General features: G+C 45.5%; 1 protein-coding gene across 4 annotated transcripts in view; it reads left to right on the forward strand.

The window, feature by feature from the left end:
• Positions 1-334: 334 nt before the first annotated feature.
• obscna (obscurin, cytoskeletal calmodulin and titin-interacting RhoGEF a) overlaps positions 335-23,187 on the forward strand; it is a 96,749-nt gene continuing 73,896 nt past the window's right edge. For all 4 annotated transcript variants that reach the window (XM_014215881.2, XM_014215882.2, XM_014215883.2 and 1 more), the window contains exons 1-21: positions 335-603; positions 1,719-1,843; positions 1,943-2,227; positions 2,541-2,702; positions 3,815-3,919; positions 4,058-4,324; positions 5,785-6,054; positions 6,242-6,508; positions 12,104-12,367; positions 12,677-12,943; positions 13,054-13,323; positions 13,582-13,851; positions 14,131-14,397; positions 14,544-14,816; positions 14,977-15,240; positions 15,497-15,763; positions 16,001-16,267; positions 16,420-16,689; positions 16,843-17,112; positions 17,684-17,959; positions 18,129-18,395. In XM_014215881.2, coding sequence (XP_014071356.2) covers positions 1,807-1,843; positions 1,943-2,227; positions 2,541-2,702; positions 3,815-3,919; positions 4,058-4,324; positions 5,785-6,054; positions 6,242-6,508; positions 12,104-12,367; positions 12,677-12,943; positions 13,054-13,323; positions 13,582-13,851; positions 14,131-14,397; positions 14,544-14,816; positions 14,977-15,240; positions 15,497-15,763; positions 16,001-16,267; positions 16,420-16,689; positions 16,843-17,112; positions 17,684-17,959; positions 18,129-18,395 — 4,885 coding nt within the window. In that variant the 5' untranslated portion in view covers positions 335-603; positions 1,719-1,806. The remainder of the gene's footprint in view (positions 604-1,718; positions 1,844-1,942; positions 2,228-2,540; positions 2,703-3,814; positions 3,920-4,057; positions 4,325-5,784; positions 6,055-6,241; positions 6,509-12,103; positions 12,368-12,676; positions 12,944-13,053; positions 13,324-13,581; positions 13,852-14,130; positions 14,398-14,543; positions 14,817-14,976; positions 15,241-15,496; positions 15,764-16,000; positions 16,268-16,419; positions 16,690-16,842; positions 17,113-17,683; positions 17,960-18,128; positions 18,396-23,187) is intronic.

The following is a 23,187-nucleotide window of genomic DNA, read 5'->3' on the forward strand; positions in this document are numbered from 1 at the left end:
GCCGGACTTGCTTTGTGGAGTCTGGAGTCAAAAAAGAAAATAATCTTTTGATCATTTGACAGGCACAAAATCCAAGATTTCTTTTGGTTAAAGGAGAGCTTCCCATCCAATATGACAGAAGCACAAATGGGAAAACCATCATAGCATGTTTATTATATAATTGTCTGGTGATTTATGAACTTACTTGGATAAGTCCACTCTACTGATGCTGGGCAGGACTTGCCTCACTGCAGTAAAGCCAAAGCTATCTTAGCGTGTGTAATGACACTGGTCTATTTTGGAGGGGAGTCTGACAGGCGAAATATGTCAGCTGTTCAGCATTAGGCTTTACCAAAGCAGAAAAAAAGAGAAAGGGCCACTGGCTGACTGTCCGCTCTGGAGACCGTGTGGTAGGCTAGCCCTCCAACCTCGGCATTCTCTCTCCTCGCCAAACTTTTGTTGTTAATCTTGAGGGATTTGGGGTGAAAGAAGACAAGGGTCTTTCATGACAGGCGGACAGTTTTGGCAGCTTTTTTGTCCAGCTGAAAGTGGTCTTTTTGTTAGGATACTGAGAGGGCATGTGAGGAAAGAGATTTTCCCAGAATACAGCTGACCAGGCTTAAGGTGGGTACACCACAGCAGGTGGTCAGAGCTCTATTTCTGATACTGTATGTTATTGTATCAAAATAAATCACTGCCATTGACCATTTTCTGCCGCTTATTTATATGCGTCAGGAAATTGATAATGATTGGGGACCGTAATGCCCGTTGGTCTGAGAATTATGACATTACAGGCAGGTGTTCACGTGAACATTTAGTATAACTTCAAAGCTGTTTGGCGTTGTATCTATCTGCTGTTCTGCTCTATGTTCCTGCAGTGACAAGTTGTGATTATGTCATCCATCAATTAGTATTGTAGACTGAATATCGTACTACGTGCTCACACTAGCCAGTTGCCCATTTGGCCAATGTTAATGTGATCCAGTTGTTTAGATTTTTAACTTCTATGGAAACAGACACATGGAAAATGACACAGTCCCGAGTGGGAGATGCTTGACGGTGAATCATATACTTTCTCCACAGCTGTTTGGATATATAAATATGTGAAGTGACTTTGGCTGACCTCCTTTGTCGATAACCTTATTGGGTTTCGTAGCATGAGGTCTGTGAGACAATGTTGACTGAGAATGTGTCTGTATTTCTCTATTACGCACACAGCACCATGTGAGTAAAATGATGTGACGTGGCAAGTCATTTGATGAGGTCTTGTCCTTGGATGGCCGTCCGCCATTATCAAGCTTCATGCCCCTCATAGTGGGTTGGAGTCTTAATAACCTTTCAACTCATCGATTGGTTATGTTTTTGTATTCTATGTCAGTCAGTCATACTGGTTGACACCTTTCATTTGTTTAACCCATTTTGAGGTTAGTGGAGTCTCCTAACATACATACTATACATGTAGACTGCTGGAGGGGGCAACACAGCTGACGCTAAATTCGTGATGCTGAGCTCAGCCATGTAAGGTGACGGAGATTACTTGTCATCTTCATGATGTCGGGTGCCAGCCAGCCATGCCACATCACAGTATAGCCATATTAAAGTGTCGCTCTCAAGTCCACGTTGGTCCTTCATTTTGAAAAATGTCTGTGAGAGTGAGAGAGTGGAGGGGTTGTTTACAAGTCAATATGAAGGTTTCCTTGACTTCCAGCATGTTTTTAAAGATGTATCAAACTGTGCAGTTTTAGCCCTAGGGACAACCTAGAGATACGGACAAGGGGAAAGCCAACCACTATCAGAAGTGGTTGAAGCCATCCCTCCCGACAAACCATGGGAGACAAGTCTGGGAGCAAAGTAGCTGCTGCAAGTAAGGCCTCCATTCCATGGAACACACTCTATGCGGTTACTTTCTTTGATCCCCCCCACACACACACTTGTTGGAACATATCTTACTCTCTATCTGCAGAAAACCAGATCCATCTCCAGGTAGTGAAGGGGCTGGAGGATGTGGATGTGTGTGAGAGGGAGGGCTGCACGTTCGAGGTGACCCTCAACCTGTCCTACATAGCGGGCACGTGGACCAAGGACGGGGTCAGGCTAAAATCCAAGCCCAGCTGTCACATCGCTACCCATAAGAATAAACACACTCTCACCTTCACCCGGGTCACCGTAGGAGACACTGGCCTGTTCTCCTTCCAGACTGACGGGAGCCAAAACTGGATCCAAACCTCAGGCCAACTCACTGTCATAGGTAACAGTATGACAGAACACAACAGTTGAGAGGAATAATGCAACTGGGACAATTGTATGACCCTCCCTCAGTCTAATGCTTCTGTAATAGCTGGAAGTCTTATTGCCAGTCTGTTTCTATGTTAGCCGGATATTTACTCACTGCCTTGGCATCCAGACTGATGGCTTGGTGAAGAATAAATGTAAAATCACAGATAAATCCCAGTACAGACCACAATACATCAAAGCACATCATTTGATCGAATCGCATACTGGATCTCTAGGTAATGTCTGGCCTATCGGTCTGTGTTTGTCTCCCTGTGGTTGTCTGCCAGCCAGAGACATACAGATTGTGAAGGAGTTGGAAGATGAGGAAGTGACTGAGAGGCAGAGTGTGACCTTCCTGTGTGAGGTCAACTGTGAGGACGTGGACGGGCGTTGGTACAGCGACAACTCCCGGATCAAACCCGGAGACAACGTCAAGATCGGGCACGAGGGTGAGCATGGGACACAACTGAGCATGTGTTTATAGCTCAGTATACTACCAATGATATGCATTAACCCTAGATGACTGACAGGAGGCGCTGTTGAAATGCAGAGAAAGTTATACTTTACTAAAAGCTGACAATGACCGCTTTTTGTAATTGTATAGTAACAGCTTTAACAGGTGTATTATATCTGTCTGCCTTAGGCATTTCATCACTTTACCTAAAGCAATCAAAGATGACTTCATATTGGCTTATCAGTATGCTACAACACACCATAACAAAGATTATGACGTGGTAATGATGATGTGCTGCTCATTGACAAAAACATACATTAGAATCATCACACTGATGGTCATTATAACACTGTATGAGCCTTGAGGAAAAAGTGACCAGCGCTATGTTGCTGTACATTATAAGTGATTATAAACTGGGTGGTTCGAGCCCTGAATGCTGATTGGCTGAAAGCCGTAGCATATCAGACCGTATACCACGGGTATGTCAAAACATTTATTTGTACTCTTCTAATTACGTTGGTATCCAGTTTATAATAGCAATAAGGCATCTCAGAGGTTTGTGGTATATGGCCAATATACCATGGCTAAGGGCAGTATCCAGGCACTCCGCGTTGCGTCTTGCACCTAGCTGTGGTATATTGGCCATATACCACACCCTCTCGGGCCTTATTGCTTAATTGTAATTATACCTATAATGCACTAGGAGTATTGGTACATGAAATTATGAGTCTATATAAGTCTTCATGTGAGTGTATAACTATGCTTATAGGGCATTATTACTCTATCGTAGTGCATTATGAGTACATGTATAATGCTGTATAATGCATTACGCATATGCTCTTCATAGAAAGTGTTACCATATTTTTTTACTGTCCCCATTGCAACAAACACATACTTAAATACATGTCATTTTGTCCTTGAAACATTTCATTGAAATACTGTAGGATTCCATTCATTCCTATGGTGGACTGCTCCTACTGGGGAGTGCCAATATGGCGGCTGGTGGCTTCAAAGCCTCTCATTGGCCATTAAATAGCATCAGCAATCCAGGGGTTATACACATAATTGAATACTACTAATGAAACACGTATTTCCATCTGAATACAGGTAAAACTCACACCATGTGCTTCAAGTCTGTAAGGCCAGCAAATGCTGGGGAGATAAAATTCACTGCAGACAGGGTCTCCTCCTATGCAACTCTCACGGTAAAAGGTGAACAACATCTATTTTTAGAATCAACGATCTCAATGTTCGTCAATGACCAAAAAAAAACCTGTAATCTGGCCTAAGTGGCCTCATCAGGTGAAGCTTCAATAAACAATGGTTCAGTGTTACTCCTATTTTCCACAGAGCTGCCTGTGCAGATAGTGAAGCCTCTGAGAGTGAAGATTGCTATGTACAAACACAAAGGACTGCTGGAGTGCCAGGTGTCCAGGGCCAACGCCCTGGTCAGGTGGTTCAAGAACAGGAATGAGATCCAACCCAGCAAGAAGCACCAGATTGTTAGCAACGATGTCTACAGGCAGCTGCACATTGATGACGTGGCCTCGTCAGACGAGGACACCTACACCTGTGATGCTGGCGATGACAAGACCTCCTGCCAACTGCTAGTGGAGGGTGAGATGCTCATTGTAATTCATTCAGACTTATTGTCTGGCCAGCTTAACATACTAGTTCCAATGTTAGGTATATTTCAATGCTAAATGTTAATAAGCAGTTTACAAGCAGACCTTCATATAAAGTGTTACACCCTTATACTTATCCGTAAGTCACCAAAACACATCATTCAACTAAATATACTACATGGATAAAAGTATGTGGACACTCCTTCAAGTTAGTGGATTGGCTATTTCAGCCACACCCGTTGCTGACAAGTGTATTAAAATCGAACACACAGCCATACAATCTCCATAGACAAACATTGGCAGAAGAATTTCCCGTACTGAAGAGCTCAGTAACTTTTAACGTGGCGCCGCCATAGGATGCCACCTTTCCAACAAGTCAGTTCCTCAATTTCTGCCCTGCTAGACCTGCCCCGGGTTAACTGTAAGTGCTGTTATTGTGAAGTGGAAACATCTAGGCTCAGCCGCGAAGTGGTAGGCCACACAAGCTCACAGAATGGTACCGACGAGTGCTGAAGCGCTTAGCGTGTAAAAATCATCTGTCTTCGTTTGCAACACTCACTACCGAGTTCCAAACTGCCTCTGGAAGCAACGTCTGCACAAGAACTGTTTCCATGGCTGAGCAGCTGCACACAAGCCTAAGATCACCATGCGCAATGCCAAGCGTCGGCTGGAGTGGTGTAAAGCTCGCCGCCATTGGACTCTGGAGTAGTGGAAATGCATTCTCTGGAGTGATGAATCATGCTTCTCCATCTAGCAATCCGATGGACGAACCTGGGTTTGGCGGACACCAGGAGAACGCTACCTGTCCGTATGCATAATGCCAACTATAACGTTTGGTGGAGGAGGAATAATGGTCTGGGTCTGCCTTTCATGGTTTGGGCTAGGCCCCTTTTTCCTGTGAAGGGAAATCTTAACGGTACATTCTAGACAATTCTGTGCTTCCAACTTTGTGGCAACAGTTTGGGGAAGTCCCTTTCCTGTTTCAGCATGTCAATGCCCCTGTGCACAAAGCGAGGTCCATACAGAAATGGTTTGTCGAGATTGGTGTGGAAGAACTTGACTGGCATGCACAGAGCCCTGACCTCAACCCCATTAAACACTTCTGGGATGAATTGGAACGCCAGCTGTGAGGCAGGCCTAATATTCCAACGTCAATGCTCTTGTAGCTGAATGGAAGCAAGTCCCTGCAGCAATGTTCCAACATCTAGTGGAAAGCCTTCCCAGAAGAGTGGAGGCTGTTATAGCAGCAAAGGGGGGACCAACTCCATATTAATGCCCATGATTTTGGAATGAGATGTTTGACGAGTAGGTGTCCACACACTTTTGGCCATGTAGTGTATGTTCACACTGATAACCCAACTATCTACCTTACTCACTTCCTGGGTGTACACTTTCCTTTGAAGTAGCTCTAAGTGATGATGCTGAATCAATGTGTGCTCCCTGTGCATGCAGAGCAGGCGATCAGCATAGTGCAGGGGCTAAGGTCTGTGGAGGTGACCGAGCCCAGGGAGGCCCTGTTCCAGGTTGTGACCAGCCTGAGGGCGGGGAGGCCCCCAAAGTGGACCCTGGATGGAGAGGTCCTGATGGAGGGGCCTGAACTGAGCATAGACCGGCAGGGCACACTGCACACCCTCTGCTTCATCAGCACGGACAGCTCTATGACCGGCCCTGTGCAGTTCAATGCCGGGAAGAGCCGCTCCACCGCACAGCTCACCGTTAAGGGTAAGGTTGATTGTCACCAAGTGGAAGTTGGAACGATACCTGCCCTGCTTACTGTTGACAATGACATTCCAGGCTCTAGGGTAGAATACTGTATTGCGAGAGGTGTTTCCCATTGGGTTCATACTTTGCTTTTTAATCCCTTGAACAGACTAAGATACAGTATTATATCATTATCCATCCTTTCCAGAGCGCCCTCTGAAAGTGGTCCAGCCCATGCCAGACGTGGAGGCTAAAGAGAACAGCTCGGTCACACTGAGGTGTCAGTTTTCCCCCTCCCCCAGGGTGGTGCGCTGGTACAGGGGCCGCACTGCCCTGCAGACATCCAGCAAGTACAGCATGAGGACGGAGAAGAGCCAGGCAGAGCTGACCATCCAGGGCCTCAAGGAGACCGATACTGGCCAGTACAGCTGCATGGCTGGAGGGTCAAAGAGCACAGCCAAGGTCACTGTGGATGGTGAGGATGCTGTTATTCATACAGTATTAAGGAGGACAACAAATATTTTTCGGGGACAAATCTTCAACGTTCAGATGGTTGATCATGGAAATCAGCTTCATGCTTGATGAAGTGAATCTCTTTATATAAAATTTCATCTACACTGCTCCGTCTATACTGTGCTGTTTCAGTGATAATGCCAGATAAGCCGGTGTTTGGAGGATACATTGGCCTGGCTGTTGTTACGCCCGAGACGAAGTCGAGGGCCGGCAAACCGTGCCAATATATCATCCAAAAACTGTCTTTGAGGACATTATCAAATCAAATCAAATGTTATTTTTCACATGTGCCGAATACAACAGGTATCTACAGTGAAATCTTTACTTATGAGCCCTTAACCAATTATGCTTTAAGAAATTTTAATAAGAAATAAAGTAACACATAATTAAACAGCACCAGTAAAATAAAAATAGCAATATGTACATGTAGGTAGAGTCAAAGTGACTATGCATAGATAATAAACAGAGAGTAGCTGCAGCGTAAAAGAGGGCCCTTTGGTTAACTGTTCAGGGGTCGTATGGCTTGGGGGTAGAAGCTGTTAAGCAGCCTTTTAGACCTAGACTTGGCGCTCCGGTACCGCTTGCCATGCAGTAGCAGGGAGAACAGTCTATGACTAGGGTGGCTGGAGTCTTTGACAATTTTATGGCCTTCCTCTAACACCGCCTGGTATAGAGGTCCTGGATGGCAGGAAGCTTGAGCCCAGTGATGTACTGGGCTGTACGCACTATCAATCAATCAATCAGCAGATGTCACAAAAGTGCTATACAGAAACCCAGCCTAAAAATCCAAACAGCAAGCAATGCAGATGTAAAGGCACGGTGGCTAGGAAAAATTCCCTAGAAAGGCAGGAACCTAGGAAGAAACCTAGAGAGGAACCAGGCTCTGTGGGGGCCCCAGTCCTCTTCTGGCTGTGCCGGGTGGAGATTATAACAGTACATGGCTAAGATGTTGAAACGTTCACAGATGACCAGCAGGGTCAAATAATAATAACCACAGTGTTTGTAGAGGGTGCAACAGGTCAGCACCTCAGGAGTAAATGTCAGCTGGCTTTTCATAGCCAATCATTCAGAGTTAGAGACAGCAGGTGCGGTGAAGAGAGAGAGAGAGAGAGGTCCGGAACAAGGTAGCACGTCTGGTGAACAGGTCAGGGTTTCATAGCCACAGGCAGAACAGTTGAAACTGGAGCAGCAGCATGACCAGGTGGACTGGGGACAGCAAGGAGTCATCAGGCCAGGTAGTCCTGAGGCATGGTCCTAGGGCTCGTGTCCTCCGAGAGAAAGCGAGAGAGAGAGGAAAAAAAAGAGAGAAAGAGAATTAGAGGGAGCATACTTAAATTCACACAGGACACCGGATAAGCCCGGAGAAATACTCCAGATATAATAGACTGACCCTAGCCCCCCAACACATAAACCATTGCAGCATAAATACTGGAGGCTGAGATAGGAGGGGTTGGAAGACACTGGCCCCGTCCACGATACCCCCTGGACAGGGTCAACCAGGCAGAATATAACCCAGCCACTTTTCCAAAGCACAGCCACCACACCAATAGAGGGATATCTGCAACCACCAACTTACTACCCTGAGACAAGGCTGAGTATAGCCCACGAAGATCTCCCCCATAGCACAAACCCGAGGGGGGCGCCAACCCGGACAGAACCTACTGAAGAGATGACTGTTCAATAAAGACTTAAAGGTCAAGACCTAGTCTGCGTCTCTCACATGGATAGGCAGACCATTCCATAAAAATGGAGCTCTATAAGAGAAAGCCCTGCCTCCAGCTGTTTGCTTAGAAATTCTAGGGACAATAAGGAGGCCTGCGTCTTGTGACCATAGCGTACGTGCAGGTATGTATGACAGGACCAAATCGGAGAGATGGGTAGGAGCAAGCCCATGTAATGCTTTGCAGGTTAGCTGTAAAACCTTGAAATCAGCCCTAGCCTTAACAGGAAGCCAGTGTAGAGAGTCTAGCACTGGAGTAATATGATCAAATTTGGGGGTTCTAGTCAAGATTCTGGCAGCTGTGTTTAGCACTAACTGAAGTTTATTTAGTGTTTTATCCGGGTAGCTGGAAGGTAGAGCATTCCAGTAGTCTAATCCAGCAGTGTCAAAGCATGGATTCATTTTTCTGCAAAAAGTTTGGACAAAAAGTTTCAGATTTTTGCAATGTTACGTAGATAGAAAACAGCTGTCCTTGAAACAGTCTTGATATGTTTGTCAAAAGAGAGATCAGAGTCCAGAGTAATGCCGAGATCCTTCACCGTTTTATTTGAGACGACTGTACAACCATCAAGATTAATTGTCAGATCCAACAAAAGATCTCTTTGTTTCTTGGGACCTAGAACTATCCACCTTTTGTGGATCTGAGGACCCATGCCGAATCTTTTCAGTCTCCTGAGGGGGAATAGGTTTTGTCGTGCCCTCTTTACAACTGTCTTAGTGTGTTTCGACCATGATAGTTTGTTGGTGATGTGGACACCAAGTAACTTGAAGCTCTCAACCTGCTCCATTATAGCCTTGTTGATGAGAATGGGTCCTCCTTTTCCTGTAGTCCACAATCATCTCCTTTGTCTTGATCATATTGAGGGAGATGTTCTTGTCTTGGCACCACATGGCCAAGTCTCTGACCTCCTCCATTAAGGCTGTCTCATCGTTACCAGTGATCAGGCATACCACTGTTGTGTCATCTGCAAACTTGATGATGGTGTTGGAGTCGTGCCTGGCCATGCAGTCATGAGTGAACAGGGAGTACAGGAGTGGACTGAGCTAACCTAACCCTAACCCTAACCCTGAGGGGCCCCTGTTTTGAGGATCAGCGTGGCAGATGTATTGTTACTTACCATTACCTCCCGAGTGGTGCAGCGGTCTAAGGCACTGCATCTCAGTGCAAGAGGTGTCACTACAGTACCTGGTTCAAATCCAGGCTGATTCACATCAGGCCATAGGGCGTCCCATAGGGCGGCACACAATTGGACCAGCGTCGTTTGGATGGTGTAGGCCGTCATTGTAAATAAGAATTTGTTCTTAACTGACTTGCCAATTTAAATAAAAATAAATTCTACCTGGGGGTGGCCCATCAGGAAGTCCAGGATCCAGTTGCAGAGGGAGGTGTTTATTCCCAGGGTCCTTAGCTTAGTGATGAGCTTTGAGGACACTATGGTGTTGAACGCTGAGCTGTAGTCAGTGAATAGCATTCTCACGTAGGTGTTCCTTTTATAAAACGGGTTACAAGCATATTCAAATTATGATTTACATATTTTCATTAAAAACTTCACTTCGATTAATTTATTCATACTATTTCCTCCTTCCACAAGATATAGTCACGACACAAATCTTGGGTTGCTACCCAAGCCGGCTGGTCGTTTGATTATGATTTTTCAATGCCGATGCTGATTATTGGAGGACCAAAAAAAGCCGATATCGATTAATTGGCCGATTTTTATATATATATATATATTTGGGTGCCAGAGCAGCGAACAGTTTTGACTGGGCTGAGCGGGAACTGTGCTTCCTCAGAGGTAGGGAGGCGAGCAGGCCAGAGGTGGATGAACACAGTGCCCTTGTTTGGGTGTAGGGCCTGATCAGAGCCTGAAGGCCGTTCCCCTCACAGCTCCGTAGGCAAGCACCATGGTCTTGTAGCGGATGCGAGCTTCAACTGGAAGCCAGTGGAGAGAGCGGAGGAGCGGGGTGACGTGAGAGAACTTGGGAAGGTTGAACACCAGACGGGCTGCGGCGTTCTGGATGAGTTGTAGGGGTTTAATGGCACAGGCAGGGAGCCCAGCCAACAGCGAGTTGCAGTAATCCAGACGGGAGATGACAAGTGCCTGGATTAGGACCTGCGCCGCTTCCTGTGTGAAGCAGGGTCGTACTCTGCGAATGTTGTAGAGCATGAACCTACAGGATCGGGTCACCGCCTTGATGTTAGTGGAGAACGACAGGGTGTTGTCCAGGGTCACGCCAAGGTTCTTAGCACTCTGGGAGGAGGACACAATGGAGTTGTCAACCGTGATGGCGAGATCATGGAACGGGCAGTCCTTCCCCGGGAGGAAGAGCAGCTCCGTCTTGCTGAGGTTCAGCTTGAGGTGGTGATCCGTCATCCACACTGATATGTCTGCCAGACATGCAGAGATGCGATTCGCCACCTGGTTATCAGAAGGGGGAAAGGAGAAGATTAATTGTGTGTCGTCTGCATAGCAATGATAGGAGAGACCATGTGAGGATATGACAGAGCCAAGTGACTTAAAATATATATACTTGTGTATTGATTTTAAGAAAGGCATTGATGTTTATGGTTAGGTACACATTGGTGCAACAACAGTGCTTTTTTCGCGAATGCGCTTGTTAAATCACCCGTTTGGCGAAGTAGGCTGGGATTCAATGATAAATTAACAGGCACCGCATCGATTATATGCAATGCAGGACATGCTAGATAAACTAGTAATATCATCAACCATGTGTAGCTAACTAGTGATTATGTTAAGATTGATTGTTTTTTATAAGATAAGTGTAATGCTAGCTAGCACCTTGCCTTGCCTCCTTGCTGCACTCACATAACAGGTAGTCGGCCTGCCATGCAGTCTCCTCGTGGAGTGCAATGTAATCGGCCATAATCGGTGTCCAAAAATACCGATTGTTATGAAATCTTGAAATCGGCCCTAATTAATCGGCTATTTTGATTAATCGGTCGACCTCTAGTTCGTTCTATCGGTTCGGTTGCCAGAGACGTGACCCAGTCGTTAAGTCTTTTTGTTCAGTATCTATCGGACGCGACCCAGTCATTTGTTCTAAATGTTCTATTGCCATACTGGTTGGAAACGTTCTTATCCCTTGCTTGCTAGCTAGCCAACTACAGCTAACTTACAGTCACGTCAAACAGGGCAGACTGAATAACAACAAAGTAGCTGCATTTTCATTTGTTTAAGCTGTTTTCTCGTGACATTTATTTGGATAGATCCAATACAATGAGCTAATGATGCGGGATTTCACCTGGCATAAAAAAATGTGCTCTCTTGTCATGTCTTGATGTTCAAAGGAGCTAGCCAACAACACAGCCAAAACTATCACTTCAAACTGAAGCTGGAAAGACTGCAAACTAGCTGCACTTTGTTTCGTTTGACCTGTTTTCTATTGATATTTCTTTGTATATATATCCATAAACTTTATGCTGATTCATGATTTCAACTAGCTGAGAAAAGCTGCCTGTCTCTCATCCCGACTCCAGACTCGTTCATTACTATGCGACAACTGGAGATGGAATTTGAATAATTAAACAATGGTGCAAATGTCGGAGAGACAGACAGTATGGATTTAAATTATTACCCGCTGTTGAAAACCAAAATGTTTATAAATTGCCTGGCTGGGTGGGTGAGACAGTGGATTGCACAGTCAGAGTAAATAGGCATTTTAACATCATAGATTTACTTGTGGAATAGACACCGTCTGGAATGCGATTTGAACTAATCAGCATTCAGGATTAGACCCACCCCTTGTATAAAAGGTAGATATTAACGACAAGAAAACCCTTACACCATGGATATGAACTATATATGTTTTTTTCAGTGCGAAGGCTAAAGCTCGTACGGCACCTAGAGCACGTAAAGGTGGAAGAGGATAGCAGCGCCACGTTCACATGTGAACTCAACTACGTGGTAGCCAATGTGCAGTGGCTTCTGAACGACAACCACCTCAACGCCAACACTGTTACCAGGATTCAGAACATGGGCACCATTCACAGCCTCACCATCAAAAATCTCCGCCCACAGGAGAGCAGGGTGACCTTCAAGGCTGGCCTTCTCACAGAGTCCACCTCCCTCAAGGTCAAAGGTATGCCTTGTACAGTTGTCACTTTTCACTTGTGAGCTGCCACTGCAAGAGTAATTTAGAAAGTAGTGTAATTCTAGTGGTTGTATGTTCCTAGTCAGTACAGAGTTTGTTTCTCCCCAATCTGGAGATCTAATTGGAAAATGAAGCAAATATAGTAGACTTGGTATGTCTGAGACCTGAAGATGATTGATCTCCTTAAGTAACTCTGAATGAGCAAGATATCTATCAGCTACTGATGCATGGAAGAACGTAAGAGATTTATATTAGATCAGTAGCTAATGTGTTTGTATTGTTTCTTGTCTCCTCCAGAAAAGCCAGCAGTGTTCCTCAGGTCTCTAGAAGACATGTCAGGGGAGGAGGAGGGGAAGGTGTGTCTGCAGTGTGAGACCTCTAAGGAAACGGTCACCCCCGTCTGGAGGAAGGATGGTACGGTCCTGGCCAGCAGTGACAAATATGAGATGCTCATGTTTGGGAAGTCCTTAACGCTCATCATCCATAGTCTGAGTAAGGATGATGCAGGCCACTACAGCTGTGACCTGGGCACCAGCCAGACCAAGGCCAAGGTCACTGTACATGGTATGTATGGTCCAGATCATCAGTGAGGTCTGGTCCAGAAATTATTGGACCAGAATTGTCCATCTTATTGTCAATTGTCAATCTGATCTCATTGAAATTTCCCTCCACAGACATTCACATCACCATCGCCCAGCGTATGAAGACCGTCTCTGTTCTGGAGGGCGAGAGCTGCAGTTTCGAGTGCATCCTCTCTCACGATGTCATCGACGAGCCCTCCTGGACCCTGAACGGTCAACTTGTGATCAGCAACAGCCGCATCCAGATCGTAAACAAGGGTCGCAAATACAAGATGACGATCAGAGACGCAACTATGACTGAAGCTGGGGATGTAGTCTTCTTCATCAAAGACCTCAGCTGCAGGACCATGCTGTTTGTCAAAGGTGAGTGTCTGAAATGTATACGAAGCTGGGTGTCATCATGGCCAGTCATGACCTAATCTCTGGAAAAGCAAAAAGAGTATTGCACTCAAGTAATATTAATTACTCTATAATGTGTGTTTGTTCCTAAAGAGAACCTATAGCAACATGTGTCTTGTGTCTCTGATATGTCTCTCATGTGCCTGCTGTAAACATATTATAATGTATGTGTCCCTAGAGAAAATCTGATGTAATGTATAATATATAACCCTACACCTATAGAGAAGCCAGTGCATGTGTTCAGGGACATGATGAGCGTTAAAGCCACCCCAGGGGAGGACGCTGAGCTGAGCTGTGAGATTACCAAGCCTGAGGCCTTCATCCGCTGGCTGAAGAACGGCCATCAGATCAGGCACAGTCCCCCCAAGTACAAGATTAGTGTGGAGAAGCACCTGGTACGGTTGGTTATCACGAACACCTGTATCAGAGACTCTGGGGAGTACTGCTGTGAGGCTGACGGCATTGCCACCCGGGCCAAGCTGGAGGTCAGAGGCAAGTACTGGGTAGTACTACAGTATTTCTGTAACGGTATAGTGCTGTTTAGCAAAGTTGTGGATTTGTGTCACATGCGCATTAGATTAATTGTGACTAGACTTTGACTCAGAGCCTCAAGACTCAGGACTGGACTTTGACTTGAGACTGATGACTTGAAGGACTTGTTTTAAAATGTTCTGGACAGTTTTTGTACTGCTTTTGTACCATGTTGTCGCTCCACACACCTGCTCAGGTGTAGTACACAGGACGTGTATTTAACCCCTCCCACCCCTGCAGAGCTGCAGCACACATTTGCTCGGGAGCTGCGGGACACACGGGCCGAGGAGAAGAGCAAGGTGATGCTGGAGTGCGAGACGAGACTGCCGGCCAAGCGGGTGACCTGGCTGAAGGGCATGGCAGAGCTCCAGGCGGGAAGGAAGTATGTGATGAAGCAGAAGGGCGTGGTCCTCTACCTCACCATCAGCTGCCTGGAGAAGGTTGACACCGACGTGTACACCTGCGATGTTGGCACCATGCAGAGCCGGGCGCTACTGACCGTGCATGGTAAGGCCATAGAAATAGAATGAATAGAACGGTCTTTCCCATTCAAGTCAGCATTCAGTGGTAGGTGAAATGGCAGGCATTTTGAGTATACCCTTTCTATACAGCTTGCACGTTTCATGTTAAATCCCTGTGTGTGATCTCTGCAGGTCAGAAGGTGTTGATCATGGACGAGCTGGAGGATGTTGAGTGTCTGGAGAATGACACGGTGATATTCAGGTGTCGTATCTGTCCCAGCGATTATGTTGGGGTCAAGTGGTACCTGGATGAGACCTTACTGTACACCAATGAGCTGAATGAGATCCAAGTGATCCCGGGGGGCTACCACAGCCTCACGTTCAAACAACTGGCTCGTAAAGACTCGGGCACCATCTCCTTTGAGGCAGGCGACAAGAGGTCCTACGCCTCACTGCTTGTTAGAGGTAACGTCAGCGTAAAGTTGTTCTGTTTTACGAATGTCTATTAACACACTGTACTATTACAACAACTATTCACAAAATGTAAATGATGTGTCAGTCATTTTTGTCCAGAGTGTATGTATTTGACATGTTGTCTATGTAAACTACCCTTCCCGTGGTAAAGAGAGACGTCCCACCATCACCAAAGCATTGGAGGACTGTGAGGCCATTGAGGGAGGCGGTTTGGTGCTGGTGTGTATCACCTCTAAGCCATGCCACATCCTGTGGTACAAAGATGGCTGCCTAATGTGGATTTCCTCGAGGTACTACGTCAGTCGCTCAGGTAACGAGGCCAGGCTTACCATCAGGGAGGTCAGTAACAGCGATGCTGGGGTGTACGAGTGCAGCGCTGGATCGGTCAGCACCAAGGCTGTCGTCACTGTAAAAGGTGAGAACCGGACCTTTTTTCCTTCATTTTATCATGTTGTCCTCCTTACTGTGCATTTGGCATCACATGTAAAGTAGTAATGTAGTGGTCATGTAGTGGTCATAGCCAAATATGATAACAATTATTTCAAAAGACAGAACAGGATTACTTCTTTACCTGTTTGCTTTACAGCTCCCCCTAGAGTATTCTTGTCACAGTACAATGTACAGTATTACTCATTGGGAGATGCTGTCATGGGTCCTTCTTTCTATTCCAGCCATTCCAGCTGAGTTCACCCAGCCGCTGCAGAGCATGGAGGTAAAGGAGGGGGAGGACGTGACCCTTTCCTGTGAGTTCTCCCTGCCGGGGGTTGCGTTCCACTGGAGGAGGGGCTTGGAGACCCTCAGAGCTGGAGAGAGGTACCTGATGAAGCAGAAGAAGTCCTTCATTTCTTTGACCATCACTGGCCCGAAGCCTCAGGACTCAGGAGATTACACCTGTCAGTGCCGAGACCACAGAACCACAGCCAGCCTCAAAGTCCACGGTAAAAGCCGTCCTTGCTTTTCATTTCCATTTCCAGGATGCATCATATGGAGTAACATTAGTGCCAACAAAAATCAAATGAATTCAATAACTTTGCAATGTTGCATTATCACACCCACAAATTAAACCCAATCTATCTGAAGATTAAAGAAACTATTTTACATAGACATTTTCCATTTTCATTCAGTCTTCATGCCTGTTGGTGGTTAATACTAAAATATGGATATTTACTCCCCAGCCATCCCCATCTCCTTCACACAACAGTTGAAAAATGTTCAGGCTAAGGAGGGCAACAGTTTTACGTTGCGCTGTGAGCTTTCTAAACCAGGAGTCCCTGTAGAGTGGAGGAAAGGGGAGGAGCTGTTAAAGAATGGAGTGAAGTTCCAGATAAGGAAGAGAGAGACCATATCGGAGCTTCAGATATGGAAAACTGTGCCTGAAGACAGTGGAGTCTACAGCTGTGAGTGTGCAGACCAAAAGACCACAGCCACCGTCAATATCAGCGGTAGGAAGTTTCTCACCCTTATTATGTTTTCATGTATAGCTAATCTTTTCTGAAGTTGCATTTTATAAATGTACATTTTGGACATTTACATGAAGGCAATAAAAAAATAAACATTCATACTATTCTCATATTTTTTTTTCATTTTTCTTCAGCACTGCCTGTTACCTTCAAACAAAAGCTGAGGAACGTGCATGTTGAGGAGGGGAACAATTTGGTGTTACACTGTGAGCTCTCTAAACCAGGAGTCCCTGTAGAATGGATGAGGGGAGGAGAGGAGCTGCTGAACAACGGAGAGAAGTTTCAGATAAGACAGAGAGAGTTGGTGAATGAACTGAAGATAATAGATGCCAAACCTGAAGACAGCAATATCTACACCTGTGTTTGTGGCAGTGTGGAAACCACAGCCGGTGTTACAGTCACAGGTAAGGGTTTGAGACAACTGAGAAAGGATTTCAATTCACATTGAATTCATATCCAATGTGAACAAAATTGTATGCAGTACATCAGCATGAAATCACAGTCCTTTAAGTAAACAGACGGCATTCCATGTCTCTCATTGCCATGGTGTCTTTCAGCAATTCCCATCACTTTCAAGCAAAAGCTGAGGAACCTGCAGACTGAGGAAGGGAACACCATCTCGCTGCACTGTGAGCTGTCTAAAGCAGGGGTGCCAGTGGAGTGGAGGCTGGGAGGAGAGAGGATACTCCAGAATGGAGACAAATACCAGATCAAGCAGACAGACTCAGCACTGGAACTCCTCATCAGGGAGGCTCTGCCAGAGGACAGTGGAGTCTACAGCTGTGTGTGTCGAGACAAGAAGACCAAGGCCACTGTCAAAGTCATTGGTAGGGGGGGAAATGCTCTGTGCTCTAATGAAACAACTATCACTGGTGTTAATGGCACATAAACTTCGTTAAACTAGAGTCGATGTCTGCGCCCCCAGCGTACATCTAATTAGCATAACAACACAAATCCCCATAACAGTCTGTCTCTTTAAGCTAGAGATATCCGTTTTTTTGCATGGGCTATGTCCGAATCCTCCGCATCCGCCAATGTCGGCCATCCGCATTGGCGGTTAAAGGTGGCAGAGCTACAGCAGTGTTTGTCAGACCAGAGACATCCCAAAAATCAGCCTACTCACGAAAATGTCTGTAGCGTTCTAAAATTATAAATCAAATCGCTAAATTATCCTTTGTATGACCATCTTAAAACAATTCATATGTTAGCTTAGTAGAACCCCCTTCTCTAGGGGGTTTAATGTTGAATGCCCAACTTAACCAGAGCCCTTAGCTATAATGTAGGGTTCCTTCAATGACCTTCATCTTATCTACCGAAAGGAAAGGTTCCTCAAGGCTGTTCTAGCTTTCAGTACATTCAATGTTCACTCTATAATGAAATTGTTGTTTTTCCCCCAAGCTGTACCTGCCACCTTCAAAGTGGGTCTGAGGAACCAGGAGGCCCCAGAGGAGGGCAGCATAACCCTGCACTGTGAGCTGTCTAAGGCTGGGGTCTCAGTGGAGTGGTGGAGGGGGGAGACAGAACTGTCCCAAGACCTGTCTGGAGGAAAGTACCAGATGAAACTGGATGGGAAAATAGCTGAGATGACCATTACCAATGTGCAACCGGAGGACATAGGGAAGTACAGCTGTGTCACTGGAGACCAGAAGACCACCGCTGAAGTTAAAGTGCAGGGTAAGAAACATTTGATACCAATGCTTTTCCTTCTAAATAAGCTAATTTACTTCTTTAGGTTAGAGGTGGAAGGGTTGAGTGACTCCCGCTTTGAGACCATACAAATAGTTAGTTTGTATTTGTACTTCTTGCGCTCATACAATATGAACCAATGTTAATGTTTCCACAGCTCTCCCTGTAATGTTCACACAAGAGGTCCAGAACGTGGTGATCAAAGAGGGGGACAGTGGGGAGTTCTGGTGTGAGCTCTCCAAGCCTGGTGACCCAGTGGACTGGAGGAGGGGCAGAGTCATCCTGAAGTCTGGAGACAAATATGAGATGAAGCAAGAGGGACGTATCACTAAACTGCTCATCCATAACGTGGAGGAGAGGGATGCTGGGAAATACACCTGTAAGAGTAGAGATGCCAAGTCAACTGCTGAACTGACCGTGATGGGTGAGTCAGACCAAACCTATGAATGCACTCTCAGAGATTTTTATTTTAATGTGTGGTCTGTGAACATGGCTAGATTTTTGATTAACCATGACTTCCTTATGATAAAATACAAATTCCTGCATACATTTGTGGTAAAGTACATCCAGGGGAATCTTCAGTCCAATGTGATAAACAAGAGAGGTTAGATTACATACAGTTCTATATCTTCCTGTGTACCCATGATTTAAGTACTCAGCACTGAAAGAGCTTTGTCCCTTTCTTGTAACTGTTTGGTTACCTGCTTATTGTCCTGTAAAGGGTTGATAGATCGTAGTCCTTGAATATGAACGTTATCAGGCAAGTTCAAGGACCCGAATGCTCTATATGATTTAATCCTTTACAGGACATTTATGACTGGGATTACTGCAATTGAAGATTGTTGAAACCACTGTGCGCAGAAAAAAATCCTCAGATCAGTGTTACTGCGAGTCTTTTTGTGGTTACTGTCTGTGTGTAAGTTGTGAAGCGTGCAGAAAATGGATCGCTGTGGTCGTTATCCTCCTGCTCAAGCTTTTCAGTGATCCACAGGAGCTGCCTAGTAATCTTGTGTCTGGGGCAAAGAACCTGCAATAAGTAGGCATACCTAGGGCTGTGGCGGTCATGAAATGTCATCAGCCGGTGATTGTCATGCAAATAACTGTCGGTCTCACGGTAATTGACCGCTAATTAACATAAACACATGTAGCAACTCCTGGCACATAGCCCACAGGCCCCGATGCAGACCTTTGGAACATCTAGTTAAATAAAGGAATATATAGAAATCTACATTTTAAAAGTCAAATAGATCCATGTAATATAGCCTACACCTTCACAATAAATCCATTATTTATTTTAGACAGGTCTAAAGAAGCATGATATGAAGAAAATGTAGTCTATTTCAGAAGAACATAATAGCATTCTCTGAGTTGTCCTTATGTTAGGTCCTGATCTGGTTATACCAAATGGCTGTGGGCTACACTAGTTCATTTAGCAGACAAGATTTGCTTAGAATTCCTTGGCATTATTTTATAGTATGAAGAATACAGTTGAACAAAGCTGAATAAAATAGAAAGGATATTTTCTCCAAACAATTTGAGGGAGTGAGCAAATATGGCTATTCTGTGTTTAGTGGTATTCCTATATGCTTAATTTAGAGTTATTAATGTAACTTTACTTGTTCTACAAACGTTGGGCTATATGTTTAGATTTTTTTTAGACTCTAATGATGATTTGAAGAAAGTTGCTTGAAAGGCAGGAGCTCTGCTTTGTTTTTTTGCGCAGGCTGTACACACTACATCATTCACCCATTCACAATTTGACAGCACTTGATAATGCCAAGAATTTAACTGCAGCATCCCCTTTGTGTGGCTGTATTGCACCGTAAAAAAGTGTTGAGCTCTCCAAATCACCTCTCACTCACATGGCTCTCCATCAAGTGATCGGGTCTTTCTCACAGGCTACAAGTGAAGACAGACACATCGGGGACTCAACTGCGCACGCCATTATCCAATTCCGAGGTGCATTTTGAAGGTATTGGAAGAACTGTCCACATTTACTTTTCGACAGCCAACAAGATGAGTAGGCCTAACGAACAGCAAAAGCACTTGCCTATGTCAATCTACTATCCCCCATAGTACAAAAGTCGACCTATTCTGTGTGAGAAATAAATATTCCAAACATAGTCTGGGACAGTGCAATAGATCCCAAATTAATACAACCACTAGCATCAAAAAACCTTTTTTACGCAATGTGGCTGATGCAACAGATCAAAACGTTCAGCTTAAAATGTTGATAAACTATTAGGCTATTTCTTCACATTATAAGCGCAGCAATGCGCACATGGTAGGAGGCAATAAGCGCAAATGTTCCATTAGCGGAAAACACCATTATCAAAAGTGACCCAAATGCAATTATGCATGTAATGCTTTTATTATAAAGGGGAGTTTTTATGGTGAAAGTTATCTTTCCCAAACTTGAAACTCACGCATTGCTTATGTATGCCAGTTAGGCTTTACACCCCTTGTAAAGTGGATTAATGTGCTTAATTTTAAGAAGTTATTTGGCCACTTTAGTTGTGATACAAACCTTATCAAAACATATAGGCCTATGGGCTAGCCTAGATGAGGTGTGCAACTATGATTAGAAAAAGTCGGGGAAAAAATGTGTTGTTTTTTTATGATGGTGTTACGCTCGTTGTTAGAAATGGACCAAGGTGCAGCGTGGTAGGCAAACATATTCCTTTATTTTCAAATGAACACCGTCAAAACAACAAAACACAAAAACGAACGTAAAGTATTGCAGGCAACACAGCACCTAAGCAAAAACAAGATCCCACAATCACAGGTGGGAAAAAGGGCTGCCTAAGTATGATTCCCAATCAGAGACAACGATAAACAGCTGCCTCTGATTGGGAACCATACTAGGCCAAAAAAGAAATAGACACATAGATATGCCCACACAAGTCACACCCTGACCTAACAAAATAGAGAATAAAACAGGCTCTCTAAGGTCAGAGCGTGACAGTACCCCCCCAAAGGTGCGGACTTGAACCGCAAACCTGAACCTATAGGGGAGGGTCCGGGTGGGCATCTCCTCTTGGTGGAGGCTCCAGTGCGGGACGCAGACCCCGCTCCGCTTGAGGCTCTCCCCACTTCTGTGGAACTGGACCGTGGATCGTCGCCAGGGGCTCCGGACCGTAGATCGTTGCCGGAGGAACCGGACCGTAGATCGTCGCCGGAGGCTCTGGACCTGGGAACCCCCGCTGGAGGCTCTGAACTGCCAACTGTCGCTGGAGGTTCTGGACTGCTGACCGTCGCTGGAGGCTCTGGACTGCCGACCGTCGCTGGAGGCTCTGGACTGCCGACCGTCGCTGGAGGCTCTGGACTGCCGACCGTCGCTGGAGACTCCGGGCCTTGGCTCATCACTGGAGGCTCCGGGCCGTGGATCGTCAATGGAGGCTTCATGCCGTGGACCGTCTCAGGAGGTTCCGGACTGTAAGCCGTCTCAGGAGGTTCCAGACTGTAAGCCGTCTCAGGAGGTTCCAGACTGTAAGCCGTCTCAGGAGGTTCCGGACTGTAAGCCGTCTCAGGAAGCTCTGGACTGGGAACCGTCGCCGGAAGCTCTGGACTGGGTACTGTCGCCGGAAGCTCTGGACTGGGAAGGCGCACTGGAGGCCTGGTGCATGGAGCCGGGACAGGTGGCACCAGACTGGTGACACGTACCTCAGAGTGAGTGTGCCCCCCCCCAATTTTCTTTGAGGCTGCCTCTCTGGTTTCCATTGTCTCCTTGATTCCTGGTCTCGTCGCCGTTCCTCTCTCGCTGCCTCCATGGCAGGGTCTTGTCCCCTGCCATTACCTCCGCCCAGGTCCAGGATGTCCTCCACTCCCTTTTCTCCCGGGCCCAGGATCCCTGCTCCTCCTGGGCACGCTGCTTGGTCCTTTGGTGGTGGGATCTTCTGTTACGCTCGTTGTTAGAAATGGACCAAGGTGCAGCGTGGTAGGCGAACATATTCCTTTATTTCCAAATGAACACCGTCAAAACAACAAAATACAAAAACGAACGTAAAGTATTGCAGACAAAACAGCACCTAAGCAAAAACAAGATCCCACAATCACAGCTGGGAAAAAGGGCTGCCTAAGTATGATCCCCAATCAGAGACAACGATAAACAGCTGCCTCTGATTGGGAACCATACTAGGCCAACAAAGAAATAGACACATAGATATGCCCACCCAAGTCACACCCTGACCTAACAAAATAGAGAATAAAACAGGCTTTTTAAGGTCAGGGCGTGACAGCTGGGCATCATTCACAAGTGATAATATATAATTCACAAGTGATAGGGTAATATTGTCACCCATCAGACTATTATTGATTTAATCTTGTCTTTACATATACTAAATAATATGTGTGAAATTTGTTTTGATTTAGAATGGACCATTATCATGCACTTGTATCGAAACGGGGACAACAAGAAAAAAGACATGTCATCTATGCGTTTAAATAGTGAATGGAGGACACATTTCACGTGGTTCATTTTCATGCAAGCCAGGTAGGCTATACTCCTATTGTAAATATAAGCAATGTGCTTAATATTAGAAAAGTTGAGAAATAAATTTAGAAGGCCTAGCCTATAGAAAGCTGATGTGATCCTCCTCTTTTTAGTAGAGGCCATCACTCTGTTTTCTCGCGCAATTGCATAGCCTATAGAAATGTTGCACAGCATGAACTCCTGGGTTCTCATGAAGTGTGATTTTTTTATAACATTTGCATTGATGTCAGAGTGATTAGATGGACAATAGAGTGCTGAGTACCAGGCAGTTAGCAAGTTTGGTAGGCTACTAATGACCAGCAGCAGCATCAGAGCTTGGAGAAGCCTAATTATCGTGACTAAACGGTCACGTGGAATTTGACTGCCTTCATGACTTGTGACCGCCAGTGTGGCGGTAATACGGTCACCACAACAGCCCTAGGCAAACCACATTTAACTCTCCATTTAGTCAACAAAAAACAGTGCAAAATGAATGGGACGTTGCTAAGGAGGCCTGGTAAAAAGTGCATGTTCATCACTGATTCTTCAATGAGCAATGAGCCAATCAAATGCCCTGTTGCCTGTAGCAATGTGCCTGAGAACCAATAATAACATTGTTTCACAGCGTTGCTCTAAAATTGAAATAATAAACCTGATGCTGCATCGAAAAAAAGATGTCTCATCATTGTGAAGAAGAGTACTGTATTTCAGCTTTCATTCCACCCCAGGAAATCCAAAAGCTCCT

The sequence above is a fragment of the Salmo salar genome, chromosome ssa10 (assembly GCF_905237065.1).
Source record: "Salmo salar chromosome ssa10, Ssal_v3.1, whole genome shotgun sequence".
Lineage (NCBI taxonomy): Eukaryota > Metazoa > Chordata > Actinopteri > Salmoniformes > Salmonidae > Salmo > Salmo salar.